Source organism: Lucilia cuprina, chromosome 4, assembly GCF_022045245.1.
Source record: "Lucilia cuprina isolate Lc7/37 chromosome 4, ASM2204524v1, whole genome shotgun sequence".
Classification (NCBI taxonomy): domain Eukaryota; kingdom Metazoa; phylum Arthropoda; class Insecta; order Diptera; family Calliphoridae; genus Lucilia; species Lucilia cuprina.
This window is the reverse complement of record NC_060952.1, coordinates 75,515,375-75,530,012: the sequence shown is the minus strand read 5'-3', so window position 1 is coordinate 75,530,012 and position 14,638 is coordinate 75,515,375. Positions and strand designations below refer to the sequence as shown.

At 26.3% G+C, this 14,638-nt stretch overlaps 1 protein-coding gene across 9 annotated transcripts in view; it reads left to right on the top strand.

Annotated features, from left to right (window-relative positions):
• The window catches only part of LOC111677910 (TLD domain-containing protein 2), a 105,370-nt gene extending 91,839 nt beyond the window's left edge, over nucleotides 1–13,531 (top strand). For 8 of the 9 annotated variants that reach the window (XM_046949409.1, XM_046949408.1, XM_046949412.1 and 5 more), the window contains 4 exons: nucleotides 9,681–9,802; nucleotides 10,864–11,023; nucleotides 11,360–11,529; nucleotides 13,313–13,531. In XM_046949409.1, coding sequence (XP_046805365.1) covers nucleotides 9,681–9,802; nucleotides 10,864–11,023; nucleotides 11,360–11,529; nucleotides 13,313–13,448 — 588 coding nt within the window. In that variant the 3' untranslated portion in view covers nucleotides 13,449–13,531. Of the gene's footprint in view, nucleotides 1–6,841; nucleotides 6,946–9,680; nucleotides 9,803–10,863; nucleotides 11,024–11,359; nucleotides 11,530–13,312 lie in introns of those variants that run through there. The other variant, XM_023439125.2, reaches the window with a different exon arrangement.
• The last annotated feature ends 1,107 nt before the right edge of the window (nucleotides 13,532–14,638 follow it).

The window sequence follows — 14,638 nt, the reverse complement described above, 5'->3', positions numbered from 1 at the left end:
CTTGAATGGTTGTATGTCACAAATATTACGAACAATATTGATCTCCAACATTGGCCCCCAAGTAAATAATCGACAGGTGTCAAATTGGACGGTTTTGGAGGCTAAATAACACGACCATTGCTCGATATATAGCACATTGATTAATCAATGCTTACCACATCTAACTCGGATCAATGTCTCTAATCGGATTAAAAAATCCAATAAACCTATATGATAAATCATTGATGAATGGCTTTCAAAGTGAATATTAGAATAATTCCGAAACGTTGTTAAAATGTCAGTCTAAGGAGTGAGATCGAAAAATTCTTAACACACGTTTTTCATTACATTTTTCAACCAAAGTATTATTTGATTTTTTTTTTGATCAAGTTACCTTTGAAAAACATGTCAGTTATTATGTGTGATGCCAATTGTATTAATTTTTTGGTTAATCTGATTAAAATGAGTGACCAGAAAAAAGTGCGTACTGAAATTATTAAATATTTTCAACTAAACCCAACTTGGTCTTACAAAAAGTTGGCCAAGCATACAAAGGTCTGCCGTCAAACTGTTTCCAATGTTATTAAACAGTACCGGGAGAACTTGTCAGTTGATAGAAAACCTAGTTCAGGTAGAAGGAATGGTCCACATGATGTTTCTAAAGCCAAAAAAATAGAACGCATTTTCAAAAGAGCTCCCAACACATCCGGTAGGAAAGCAGCTCGGTTAGCTCAGTGCTCGGACTATTTGGTACGAAAAGTTAAAGCCAATCATTTGTTACAACGGGCTCTATAAATACCGAAATTTACATCAAGGAATGTTTACAAAAAAGGCTGCTTCCATTCATAAGATTTCATAATGTGTCCACTTATTTTTATTATTAAAACGTTAAAAATATTTTTTTTTGTAAATTGTAATAATAATTTGAATCAAATAAAAAAAAATAAAGCTGTAAGTTTAGTGGTTTCTTTTTTATAAACATATATGTATGTTAAGAATTTTTCGATCTCACTCCTTATATATGACTAATAATTAAAATATACTGATCATAAGTGTCAAAAAGTAATAGTTCGTTTGACAGTTAAGCCTTTAAAAAACATCAATTATAGAACATTTATAAATTGAAAATCACTTGCTTTTCCAATTAAGGCACTTAAAAAAGATCATAAATAAGTTTTAATTTTTAGGAAGGTGAATTTTAAAAAGTTTCCAGATATAATTATAATTTTGCCCCTTAGTGTTAGCTATAAATGCGACCACTTAGTTCTAATACTTTACTCCATACATTACAGAATATATTTGCACCCTAATAACCTTAAAACGTTACTTAACTTAATAATTAAACATTAGTTTCACTAAAATTTGTGTGCAAATTTACTTTCACATATAGTTAAGGTTTTTTTTTTCAAAAACATCTGTTATTATTGCCAACCATTTGCATCAATAAGCCTTTGTTGACATTTGATATAAGTGATGTCAATTATGCTTTTTTGAAATTTAAACTGTCTTTCACTAACGAAACCACTTTCTGGAACAATTACTTAAAAGAATACAATTTGTTTCTAAAGAAATTAAAATACATTTTTAGGTTAATAATGTCTAATTTTTATATTGAGGTTAAAAGAAAGAAACATTTTTTTAACAATTAAGCGAAATTTAATACATACATTTATTTGTATGTAAAAAGTTGACACACACTACTTAAAAACAAATAAATATAATGTGGTGAAAGTTTAATTTTTTTTGAATGGTTAAGTTGGCCAAAATGTCAATGACATGAAACAACTTTTCAAAATAGAAAAATTAAAAAAAAGAAAAGTCTAGACTGAATATTTCTTTTATGAAATGTTTAAAAGTTGAAAAGAACTTTTACCAGATTTTAAACAAATTTTTGAAAAAAATAACCAAACTCTATTGATATTTAGAGTCGATATCTCTAAACCCTTAAATTCAGCAGGAATACATTGAAATTTTCTTTTAATAAAATTAAATACATTGTAACAAAATCATTAAAATTAAACACACAGTTGTATAAATTAAACTTTTATTTTATAATTATCAAATCAATAATTGTATTGATGTTAAATTGCTTTGACATTGTTAACAATAATTTATTATAAATTACAACTCAATTATGTTCAATCATCCCTTTTAAAATGTCAAAATTTGATCTAGCAACTGTTGTATTCTTGCTCTAAATGACCCATTAACATGTCACTCAAATAATATTGAATTGTATTCAATATAAAACAATAATAAAAAACAACCTTGCAATATAACAACTTCACACTGAAAAAAGATACACTTGAAGAAAAGTTTATTACCCTTTTTGTTATGTTCAAAACAATAATAGACTTTTTATATAAGATTATTTTTAAATTTATTTCAAAACAAAACGCATTTAATAGATAACAACAACGAAACAAAATAAATTGTATGCAAAATTTGTTGTTGTAGTTGTTTTTTTTAGCGATCCGCTAGCCATTAATAAATTAAACATAATTACTCATAAATTAAATAAATAATAAATTATTTATGCCATGCAATTTATTATTGTGTATTTTTTTCACTGTATTTAAAGGTATTAAAATCAACAATAAATGAAGATGTATTTTTAATTTAATTTATTAAAAGTTTTGTTTGTGATGATAACTATGTTATCTTCAGAATAATTTACAGTAATTTTATAGTTATTTACAGACAGAAATAATAATAATAATATTATTGTTATTAATAATAGCAAACAAATGAAAATGTGTTATCGATTTTTATCTTTTACAAAAATTTTATGGAAAACAACAAGTGATTTAAAATTTTAAATGATGAGTAAATTTTATAAAGAATTTATTATTTTCAAAATATAAGTTTAAATGAAAGTTAATGTTTTATTTAAAACTCAGAATATTTTAGACTAAAGACTAGACTATTGACTAGACTTAAGACTCGACTATAGACTAGACTAAAGACTAAAATATAGACCAGACTATAGACTAGTCTAATAGACTATAGACTAGACTTGGTTACTATAGTATAGGCTATAGACTAGACTATAGACTAGACTATAGACTAGACTATAGACTAGACTATATACTAGACTAGAGGCTAGACTATAGACTAGACTACAGACTAGACTATAGACTAGACTATAGACTAGACTATAGACTAGACTATAGACTGGACTATAGACTATACTATAGACTAGACTATAGACTAGACTATAGACTGGACTATAGACTAGACTATAGACTAGACTATAGACTAGACTATAGACTAGACTATAGACTAGACTATAGACTGGACTATAGACTAGACTATAGACTAGACTATAGACTAGATTATAGACTAGACTATAGACTAGGATCTTACAAACTAACCCTAACCTAAATAAATAAAAACATGAAAAAGAAATGTAAAATGATCTTACGCTAAAAAAACAAAACCTTCCTCGAACGTGAAGTCTGCTAATTTACAACAACAATAAAATAACTCAGTCAAGGTTTGTTTCGTTTTTTTGTTTTCTTTAACAATTGAATTAGTCAGTGTAAACGTATTTTCCCACATGTTCTTGATTAACCCTCTTTTGTTTAAATTAAAAACGAATTTATATAAAAAAACAGACATTTATAAAAGTTTTAATTATAAACTAATTATAACAATTTAACTTAAAACATACAAACCGAAAAACCACAACAAAAAAATTTAAAAAAACAAAAGTTTGTTAAAATTACATAGTTTTGATGTCATAACAAACAAATAGACGTCATAGTTAGACACGGATGTTATAGTACGTTGTTTTACAAAAAAAAAAAAAAAAAAAACAATTTCCATTGTGGTGGCATTGCATGTAGTGCACAAAATTTATATTGTTAGAAATTCCTGGCGCCAATTGCGCGCCTTCTTTTCTAAAAGCTTGATTTTTTTGCTTTGTTTCTAAACAAATATTTAGTTTAGTTTTTTTTTTTTGCTAAAAATACAATGTGCATAAATTTAAAATTTGACTTTGAAAAGAATAAAAAAATGTTTTAAACATGTGTAGCAAGCAGTCTTTGAACTAAAGTCATACCCCCTATTGTATATAAATAGTTTATAAATATAGTAATTATAGCTATTTACAAGGAGTCTTTCAATTATTAATAAACAAATATAACTGTTTAAATTGCTTAAATGTCAATGTGGAAAGAGAGAGACTATACTAAAAGTAAATTACAATTTGTAAGTAAATATTTATCTGTAACTTATATGTACACAATTTTATTGCCATATAATAATAGTAATTAAAAAATCATTTAAATAAAATTTATTAGAAAAAAATGTCAACGCATAATTAAGTTACAAAAGAGAAAGTATTTATTAAGAATAACATTTAGTTTAAGCAAAATTTTTTAATATTGTCACATTATTATTAGTTTGCTTTGCAAACTTAACATACAAAACAATAATATTTACATTTTTAATTAAATCACCTTCCCACACTGAAAATTGTATACAGTGTTGGTATTTAGTATAATTAGTTTTCATGTTGCGTTTATGTTTTCCTTATTTCTTGATAAATTTTACATGCTAGTCTAATATATAGTTTAATATACATTAATCTATAGTTTAGTCTATAGTCTAGTTTACAGTTTAGTCTAGTCAATAGTCTAGTGTACAGCATAGTCTTCAGTTTAGTCTATAGTCTAGTCTTTAGTATAGTATATAGTCTATAGTCTACTCTATTGTCTAGTCTTTATTCTAGTCTATAGTCAAGTCTATAGTCTAGTCTATAGTCTAGTCTATAGTCTAGTCTATAGTCTAGTCTATAGTCTAGTCTATAGTCTAGTCTATAGTCTAGTCTATAGTCTAGTCTATAGTCTAGTCTATAGTCTAGTCTTTAGTCTAGTGTATAGTCTATAGTCTAGTCTATAGTCTTCTCTATAGTCTAGTCTACGATATAGTCTGTAGTCTAGTCTATAGTTTAGTCTATAGTCTAGTCTATAGTATAATCTATAGTCTAGTCTACAGTCTATGGTCTAGTTTGTAGGCTAATATATAGTCTAGTCTGTAGTGTAGTCTATACTCTAGTCTAAAGTCTAGTCTATAGTCTAGTCTATAGTCTTCTCTATAGTCTAATTTATAGTTTAGTCTATAGTTTAATTTATAGTCTAGACTTTATTTAGCCTATAGTTTAATCTATAGTCTAGTCTGATGTTTATGTATAAACGTTTATTGTCCCACTTATACACAACCAAGAGTTAGAAACGCTGAACTCACGTTTTCAATATAGAAATTCGTAAAGTGTTTTGACTTTGGTAATAAAAATCAAAACAATTTGAAATTGTACAAAAGTTTAACGACACTTGCGACTTGTCAAAAATCAATGTTTAAAAGCAATTACGCCTTAAATTTATCAGACTATCCAAATACTCTGTACTTGTTAGACCAGAATTTTTGTTGCAATACTCTCACTTCTAATTTTACACAAATTCCCAGAGTTTTTTTTATTTAATTTATTAAACCACATACAATTTAATTTGTTTACATTGCAAATTCTTTGGAAACATGTGTTTAAAATTAGCTTAGCAGTTAAGCTTCATTAAATCAAAAGTGACAATTGACAGAAAATTCAAAATAAATTAGACAGTTAAATTTATTTTAAGAAAAAACTAAATTTCTACATAAATTATGCTAAATATTTGATTATATAGGGCTGTTAATAGTTTAATAAAATATTCGAACAAAAATAGATTTCAAAACTATTTTCTAAAGAAAATGATTATTTCTACAAAATCTATTTTTAAAATTTTAATGAAATATGATTTTGTGTTAGGTAAAGTAGATTATCTAGAGACTCTTTTTTCAAGATTAAATAAAATGAATTTCAAAAAATTTTAATAGGTCTATAAATATTTCATTTTGTATTATTGAATTTAAAAATAACATACTACAATTCAAGGATATTGTTTACTACACGTAGCTACTATACAGAATACACTAATGGTAAACGTGACTTTTTGCTAGTTACCAACTCATTTTAACTAAATGTACCTGTGCACAAGTTGGCAATTAATTAACAGTATTGTCAAAACCACAACAAAGAATACATTGAACTCTTTTAAAAACGCTTGCTAGCAACAATTTTAAATAAATATTTGCAAGAAAACAAAAAAACTAATAAACGATTACTCATTAAATGGATTAACCTGTTAACATAAATATGAAATAATCGATTAAAAACATTATTTTCACGTTTTTGTGAAACGAAAATCTCAGTTTGTGATTGCTTATCTTTTTAATTTATTGTTAAATATCAACAAATTAATTTCTTTTTTAACAACTGTTTTTACGTTTTAGCAAATTGTTTTTTAAAAATGTATTACCTTTACGGTTATAAATTATAGATGATATGAGGATAATTTCACCATTAATTCTTGTCTCCCTTATGCTTAACAATAAATATTGTCATGTATTGCCCTCATAACAATTGAAATAAATGTCTAAATTTAGCCAATTTTTACTAGTTTTGGGCATTTTTAAAATGTTTCTATAGCGCCGTGCGACTCTTATCAATTTTTCCCTAAACATTGACTACTACAGTGATTTAAATATCGTTTAAATGCTACGTAGTATTTTCAAGTGGTTAAGTAATACATATTCATATAACTACCCAGATAACCACCCTTCTACTCTTGTATATACCCAGTTTTTATATTGGTGCTTCGTTTTCAATTCCTTATCGGCAATTTATGGCCGATTTTTTTCAAAATTGTTTTAGTATTTGTTTACTATATTAGCCACCATTAGCAAGCAGTAGCTGTTGCTTTTAAAGTATAAAGATTTTTAGTATAAATATTTTCACATAAACAGCTTTACTATCATTCGTTTGTTAATAATTCCCTAGTAAATATGGTTAAAAGTACAATTATATTACCTCAACTGGAGGTAGAACGTCCTCGTAGACGTTCTCTATTCTTTCCTCGTAAACGTGCTGTAAGTTTAAAGAAGCATTAATTTGTTTATTAAATTTAAAGTGATTAATTATGTTTTTGATAAAATTGAAAAGTGACTAATAGTCGTATGATCTTTAAACTTGAAAATAGTGTGACGATAAAAAACGATAAATTGAAAAATCATTTGAAAAATGTGTTTCAATTTGAAAGTAATAAATAGTGCCGGTTTGTTATTTAAAAAAAAAAATATATATATATTTTTATAAGACTGTTACTTTTAACAACTGTAGTTTTTAATTAATTTACAAATTTGCTTAATTAATTTTAATAAACTTCGCAAATGTGAGTTTTGTGCTTTCTGCAGATGATCTTGCAAATTTGCAACAGCGAAATATCGTTACTTTTTAGCAATGCAACACTACAGTGCAACAGTAAATCTGCAATATAACTGTAAACTACTCCTAATGGCAATTGCAACACTCGTTGCAAATCGTTGATTTGTTAAAGCTGTGATACACGGTTGTCAGACCTACAACCTTACAACGTTGACAATAAAAATGTACAGAAAATGTTTAACAATCGGGGTAACTTATAATATATTGCTTTGGAACGTTGTGTAAAAAGAAAAAGAATTTCTGACAATGTTGCAAGACAAAAATTGTAACCAAACACGGTTGTTAAAGCCGTGATACACTGTTGTCAGATCTTACAACGTTTTAAGTAAAATGTTCAGAAAATGCCTAAGAATCGTCTGGGCTTACAATTTTTCCTTTAGAATGTTTTCAGAAAAAGCATTACTGAAAATATTGCAAGAGAAAATTTGTAAGTTGACAGTCTTATTAGACATTTTCTGCGCATTTTACTGCCAACGTTGTAAGATTTTGTGTGTGTGTGTGTCACTTCACTCCCACCTGTCAAAATAAACCTATAAGTTAATTATTTAACATAACAATTATCTTTCAATCTTATACAAATATTGGACTGTTTGTCTTCCGCAGAATATTATAAAAATCAAAAGAAATATGTAAATTTTGTTTTTGTAATTCCCCTCAATAACAAAATATTTTACTCTAATTTTACTCCAATTTAAAAGTGTTATTGAACAACGTTAATAAAATTTATAAACAAAACATTCAATAAGATTTCTGGGAAAATTTTTAGGACATCTGCATAATAGTTATGACGAGCAAAAGTTTTTCAAAACTAATTTTATGAAACATTAAATAAGTCGATTCCTTTGCAGTTATCTGTAATTCATTTTTAGGCAACTTATAATTGCTATATTGACATCATTGTTTTACATCAAATGTTAAAAAGAGATGCCACTGTGTATTGTAATCAGCAGGCTTGGGTAATTGTAATTTTAAAAAAATAGTTGTCATAAAATAGTAATCGTTTTAAGTTTTATGATAATAAACTAATTTTCGGCTAAACTAAAGACTAGACTTTCAGTTAGACTATATACTAGCTTATAGTATATTCTATAGTCTGGTATATACCTAAATATACTTTATAGACTTGACTATAGACTAAAGTAGAGACTAGTCTATATACTGGACTTTAGACTATAGATTAGACCATAAATTATACTATAGAGTAGACTAGACATTAGTATTTTTGATAAAATTAGTTACTGTACTGTAGTTAAGTACTGAAATTCCCATGCCTGCTATTTGTTGTATTTTACCTCTAAAAAAAGCGTAAATTTAGATAAATTTAAAAATTTTCTAAAAGGAACTAATAAAGATCAATTAAAATTGATTTTTCACTAGAATTTTATAAAAGTTTTTTAACTTAAATGAATTCCCTTTTATTAGTTTTCTATTAAATGTAAAAAACCCCTTTTTCCGTTAATTATTTCAACATAAATTACACGAACATTTAGTTTAATACTTAGCACATGGTTATTTCATAACTTATATATAAACTAAAACTAGACACAAAAAAATTGCTAAATTGTCACAACAAATTAACATTAAATATAGAAAAAAAAGCTACAAACAAACACGTGGTCAATCACACATATAATATAGAATGACAAGCACATGAAACGTGTTAAAACAATTGATTAAATATGTCTACAACATACGTACAAACTTATAAATAGTAATAGTTATTAAGAAAGAAAACATAAATAAATATATTAACAACTTATCTTAAACAAAACAACAACAAAACATAATCATAAACCATAAAACTTTCAAAACATTGTAAATAATCATTTAGTAAATTTTGCTTCATTACTCGTTAAACATCTTTATATTTCTATATTTAATCATTTATCAGAAACAAGAAAAAAAACAACAAAAATAATCTTAATTTCTTAATAATTTATTTTTTATAGAATTTAGTGGATATTGATTTGTTATTAAATCAAAAAATTAAGTAGTTACTACTACCTCTTTCTAACTGTCATCTTAAGTTGTAGTAAATTTGATTTACACTCACAAAACTGTTTGTGTGTTGTTAAGCTTTTTGTTTATTTTGTTTTTTGTCACTGTGTGCTGTATTTTTTGACAAGCAAAATGTGTGAAAGCAAGTTATTGCCACCCTGACACCCTAGTTTTAATTTAAGTTTTATTTCGTTTTTAATTTTTTTTTATTTAATTAGTAATATTATTGTAAAACTCACCATATGTTTTATGTTAGGTTGTTTTAATTTAAATACACCAACTGTTTTTTTATTACAATAATTGTTGTTTATTAACTATTTTTAGCTTGAAAAACTAATTTGTTTTCGTTTTTTTTTTTGTTTTTATTTTTTCATAACTAAAGGTGCTGTCTATGAGCAGTGAAGATTATCGCAAATCTTCAATATTCCAAACAGGATCATTTGATTTAGATTTCCCCATACCAGATCTAATTGGAACAACAGAAATTTTAACAGAAGAGCATCGGTAAGTTGAGGATTTAATTAGAAAATAATAACATATGACAACAAATCCAGAGACCAAAGTATACTTTAAGGAATCTGAATCTGTTTTTACTTTTTCTACATCACATTATATCGTGTTCTAAAGTTTGAAAAAAACTTTGATTACCAAGCTAAAATTTCACAACTTGTTTTAAAAACAACTAGTTCTAGAACGAGTTCAAATAGAACTACTTCGAATTCTTTAACAACAACCTGTTTTTTCGCAACATTGTTTTGGTTCTAAAAAACCCATAACAGCTCAATTCTTTGGGTTTCAAATGTTTGGGTCTTTAAGGGCGGGTTTTTCTGATAAAGATAATCTTCATTCTTTGGTTAAACCTAATTAAATATATGTTTCGTGTTTTTTTCAGTTATCAGTAAAGTTACATATTATCTTAGTTTAACTCAAATTATAAGTGAGAAAACACAATTAACAAAAACAATAAAACAATGATTTCGAAAGAACAAACAAATTGAAATTTTCTGATTTGTTTTGTTTTATTTATTACTGTTTTAAATGTTTATTTAACATTTTTCCAAAATTTTCAATTTTACAAAAGTATTGTAGCAAAAAACAGCTGTTCATTATTTATGTTTTTGAGTGAAAAGTTGGCAATACTAACAAAGTTAACTGAGCTTAAATCTATAACTGAAAAACACAATCATCGGTTAAAATCCGCCTAAATTTGTTCCGAGTTTAATCTAAAAGCAAGTTAATCCTAGTTTAACTGAGTAGTAAGAAACCCGCCCCTTAGTTTAACTGAGTATAATTGGCCAATTAAACCTAAGTTATAAGTGAGAACACAAAATCAATAAAAACTATAAAAAAATTAATTCGGAAGAAGAAAAACTTAATATATAAAGTAAATAGTAATTTTCTGATTTCTTTTATCGATATTTTTGTTGTTTTAAATGGTTATATATGTTCCGAGTTAAATTTAACAGCAAGTTAAACCTAGTTTAACTGAGTAGTAAGATTTAATTTTTCAAATTGTTTTTGTTTTGTAAGTTTAATATATTTTACCTTTTTCCATTTACTTTTAGTGAAAAACTTTGTGGCCATTTACCTGCCCGCGCTGAAGGTTATTCCTGGTCTTTGGTCTTTAGCACATCTCAACATGGATTCTCATTAAATTCCTTATATCGTAAAATGCAGAGACTTGAGAGTCCCATACTTATAGTTATACAAGACACAGAACAGAATGTAAGTAAATTTTAACATAATACCTATTTTCGTCAAGGAATGCAACTCTGTATTCTACTAAATTCCTAATTAAACTTGTATTTTTATTTGAAACAAGCAAAAGAAATATATTAATATTGAAAATATTAAAACAAATTATAAACATGTATTTCTAATCCACTTTTAAATTTATCAAGGTTTTTAATTAAACATTTTTTTTAACAAAATCTTGTTTTAAAAATCTAATTTTTTATGAATATTAAGTTTAGAAATTATTACTTTTATTATTGCTTTACTTTTGTTTTAAATTTATTTTATATTTTGTATTAATTTCATGTGTGTGTGTATTTTTTCTAGGTATTTGGTGCATTAACCTCCTGTTCCCTGCATGTATCAGATCATTTTTATGGTACCGGCGAATCCCTGTTATACAAATTTAATCCCAGCTTTAAAGTTTTCCATTGGACTGGTGAAAATTTATATTTTATTAAAGGCAATGTGGAAAGTTTGTCAATTGGTGCTGGAGAGTAAGTATTAAAAAACTTATTTTATTATTTATTTAATATTTTTATATCATGGATAGATAATTAACCAGTCTAATGACCACTTTATGGTATTTCTATTGAATAATCCATGTATTAATCTATTGACTAGTTTTTGATCAATTTGTTAGTATTTTTACTATGGACTAGTGTGTTGATTTGTTTATGAACTAGTCTTTTAACTTGTCTATGGACTGGAATATATACTAGTCTCAGAACTAGTCTATAATACAGTCTATGGATTAATATATAGATCATTCTTCATACATCTGTAGACTATTGTATTGACTTATTTCTAGACAAATCTTTTAACAAGTTTATGGACTAGTATAAATACCAATATATCAACTAGTTTATGAATCAATCTATGGACTAGTCTAGACCAGTCTATTTTATGGATTTTTCGATTAACTAGTCTTTACTCAATTTGCTGGTATTTTGTCTATAGACTAGTGTGTTGATTTGTTTATGAACTAGTCTTTTGACTTATCTATGGACTGGACTATATACCAGTCTATGAACTAGTCTATAATCCAGTCTATGGATTAATATATAGACCATTCTATGTATGAAGTAGCTTTTAGACTAATGCATTGACTAGTTTCTCGACTAATCAGTTAACTAATCTATGAACTATAGACTAGTCTATGGACTAGTCTATAGGCCAATCTATGGACCAGTCTATGGGCTAGTCTTACACCAGTCTAAGGACTAGTCTATAGACCAGTTTATAAGCTAGTCTAAAGACTAGTCTATGTACTAGTCTATAGTCCAACCTCTGGATTCGTCCTTAGATCAGTATATGAAATAGTCTATAGATTAATGTATGCACTAGTCTATGAACTTTTTCTTAAATGGTATTAAATATTTCCTAGTCTCTAGGGTAATATTTTGACTTGTCGTTGGTCAATTGGCTGGTGTATTGTCTTAGACAGAACTAGAACAGAACTAGAACAGAACTAGAATAGAACTAGAACAGAAATAGAACAGAACTAGAACAGAACTAGAACAGAACTAGAACAGAACTAGAACAGAACTAGAACAGAACTAGAACAGAACTAGAACAGAACTAGAACAGAACTAGAACAGAACTAGAACAGAACTAGAACAGAACTAGAACAGAACTAGAACAGAACTAGAACAGAACTAGAACAGAACTAGAACAGAACTAGAATAGAAATAGAACAGAACTAGAATAGAACCAGAACTGGAAATAACTTGAATTGAACCAGTACCGATCTAGAACAGCACCAGAACTAGAAAATAACTTGAATTGAACAAGTAACGAACTAACTCTGGGCTTAAACCGAACTGGAGCTTAACTAGAATATAGCAAAAACAACAATGATGCAATAAGTTGTCTTATAAAATTCTGCACTCGAAAACCCAGTAATTATTCATGTTTTATACCATTATTAATGTTCTGTGGTCATTACTTGTGAACTAGTCTATACACTAGTTTATTGTCTAGACTAGTCTAAGCGCTAGTCTATAGACTAGTATAGGGATTAGTGTATATACTAGTCTATAGAGTAGTCTACGGACTTTTCTATAGGTCAGTCCAAAGACTGCAATAGGATTGTATATACATTGTGTATAGACCATTGTATGGACTGTTGTCTTGTTTACGAATTAGTCTTTTGACTAGACTTAAGACCAGTTTATAGATTAGTCTATAGACCAGTCTATATACTTGTTCAAAGCTAATACAGTTTAGTACATTCTTTTGTAAGATTTTTATTAATTTTCTCACTTTTTCTCTTTCTAGTGGCCGTTTTGGATTATGGCTTGATGGTGATTTAAATCAAGGTCGTTCACAATCCTGCAGTACATATGGCAATGAGCCATTGGCGCCACAAGAAGATTTTGTTATAAAAACACTCGAATGCTGGGCATTTGTTTAAATAAAACTAACATAAATTAATAATATTTAAAAGAAAAAAATTCTTTGTTTATGATGTATTTTTATCATCATCTTCACAAAATCCAAAACCAACAACAAACAACCAACCCTTCTCCCTCAAAAACAAATAACATTTTTTTATTTAACCACATAATACATAAATACATACATACATATAATATACACATATATTTTTTATTAAAAGAAAATGAAAACCCTTAACGTAGACAAAACAACAAGAATAAGAAGAAACCATATTAATTTAAAATATTTTTTTATATATATTCAACAAAAACAAATAATTATTAATACTTATTAAAACAAAACAATAATTTAAACGCGTTTACCAAAAAAACAAACGCTTAAATATTGAAATGTTTCTATAAATTATACAACAAAATTTTAAATTTTTAATTGTTGTTATATAAATATTTAATAAAAAAAAGAAAAAAACACACACATACAAAACAAGTTAATTAAAATTGAAAGCTGAAAAAATATTTAGAAATTAAAAGCTAAAAATAACAACAATTTAAAACATTAAATAAACATTTAAATAATTATTATTGTATTGTATTGTCTCATCATCAAAAAAAAGGAAAAAATTGCCTTCATCAAATGTGTGCAACAAAATGGCAGACAGACTAAATATTGTCACACTGTCAACACATTTATTTAATTATTATAATTTTTATTATCAACGTGATTATCATCTTCATTAATTTTTATCGATATTGTCTTGATTGTTAATTTTTGCAAATATTATATATTTACATAGATCTGGACATCAAATTATAATGTCATATTTAGCCATTCAGCCATTCAATCATTTATTCATTCATTTGATATCAAGAATTCTTTATTATTTCTCTTTTTTATTTTTATTTTGTTTTTAGTAATTAAGTTCAATTATAAGTTTATTTAGACCTCAATGAAAGAAAAAAAAAGAAAACAAAAGCAAAAACTTATTAATTATAATATTATCAATATATTTAGAAGAAATGTAAGAAAAAACAACAACAAAATACATAATTAAATGATTTTCTTTTTTGTCGTGAATTTAAAAAAAAAAACACAATTTTTATTTTAATAATTTAAACAAAACTAACTAAAACTAAAATTAAATTATTTAAATAACACAATAACAACAATAAAAACTAAAAATGAATTATGCATTAACAATTATTTAAA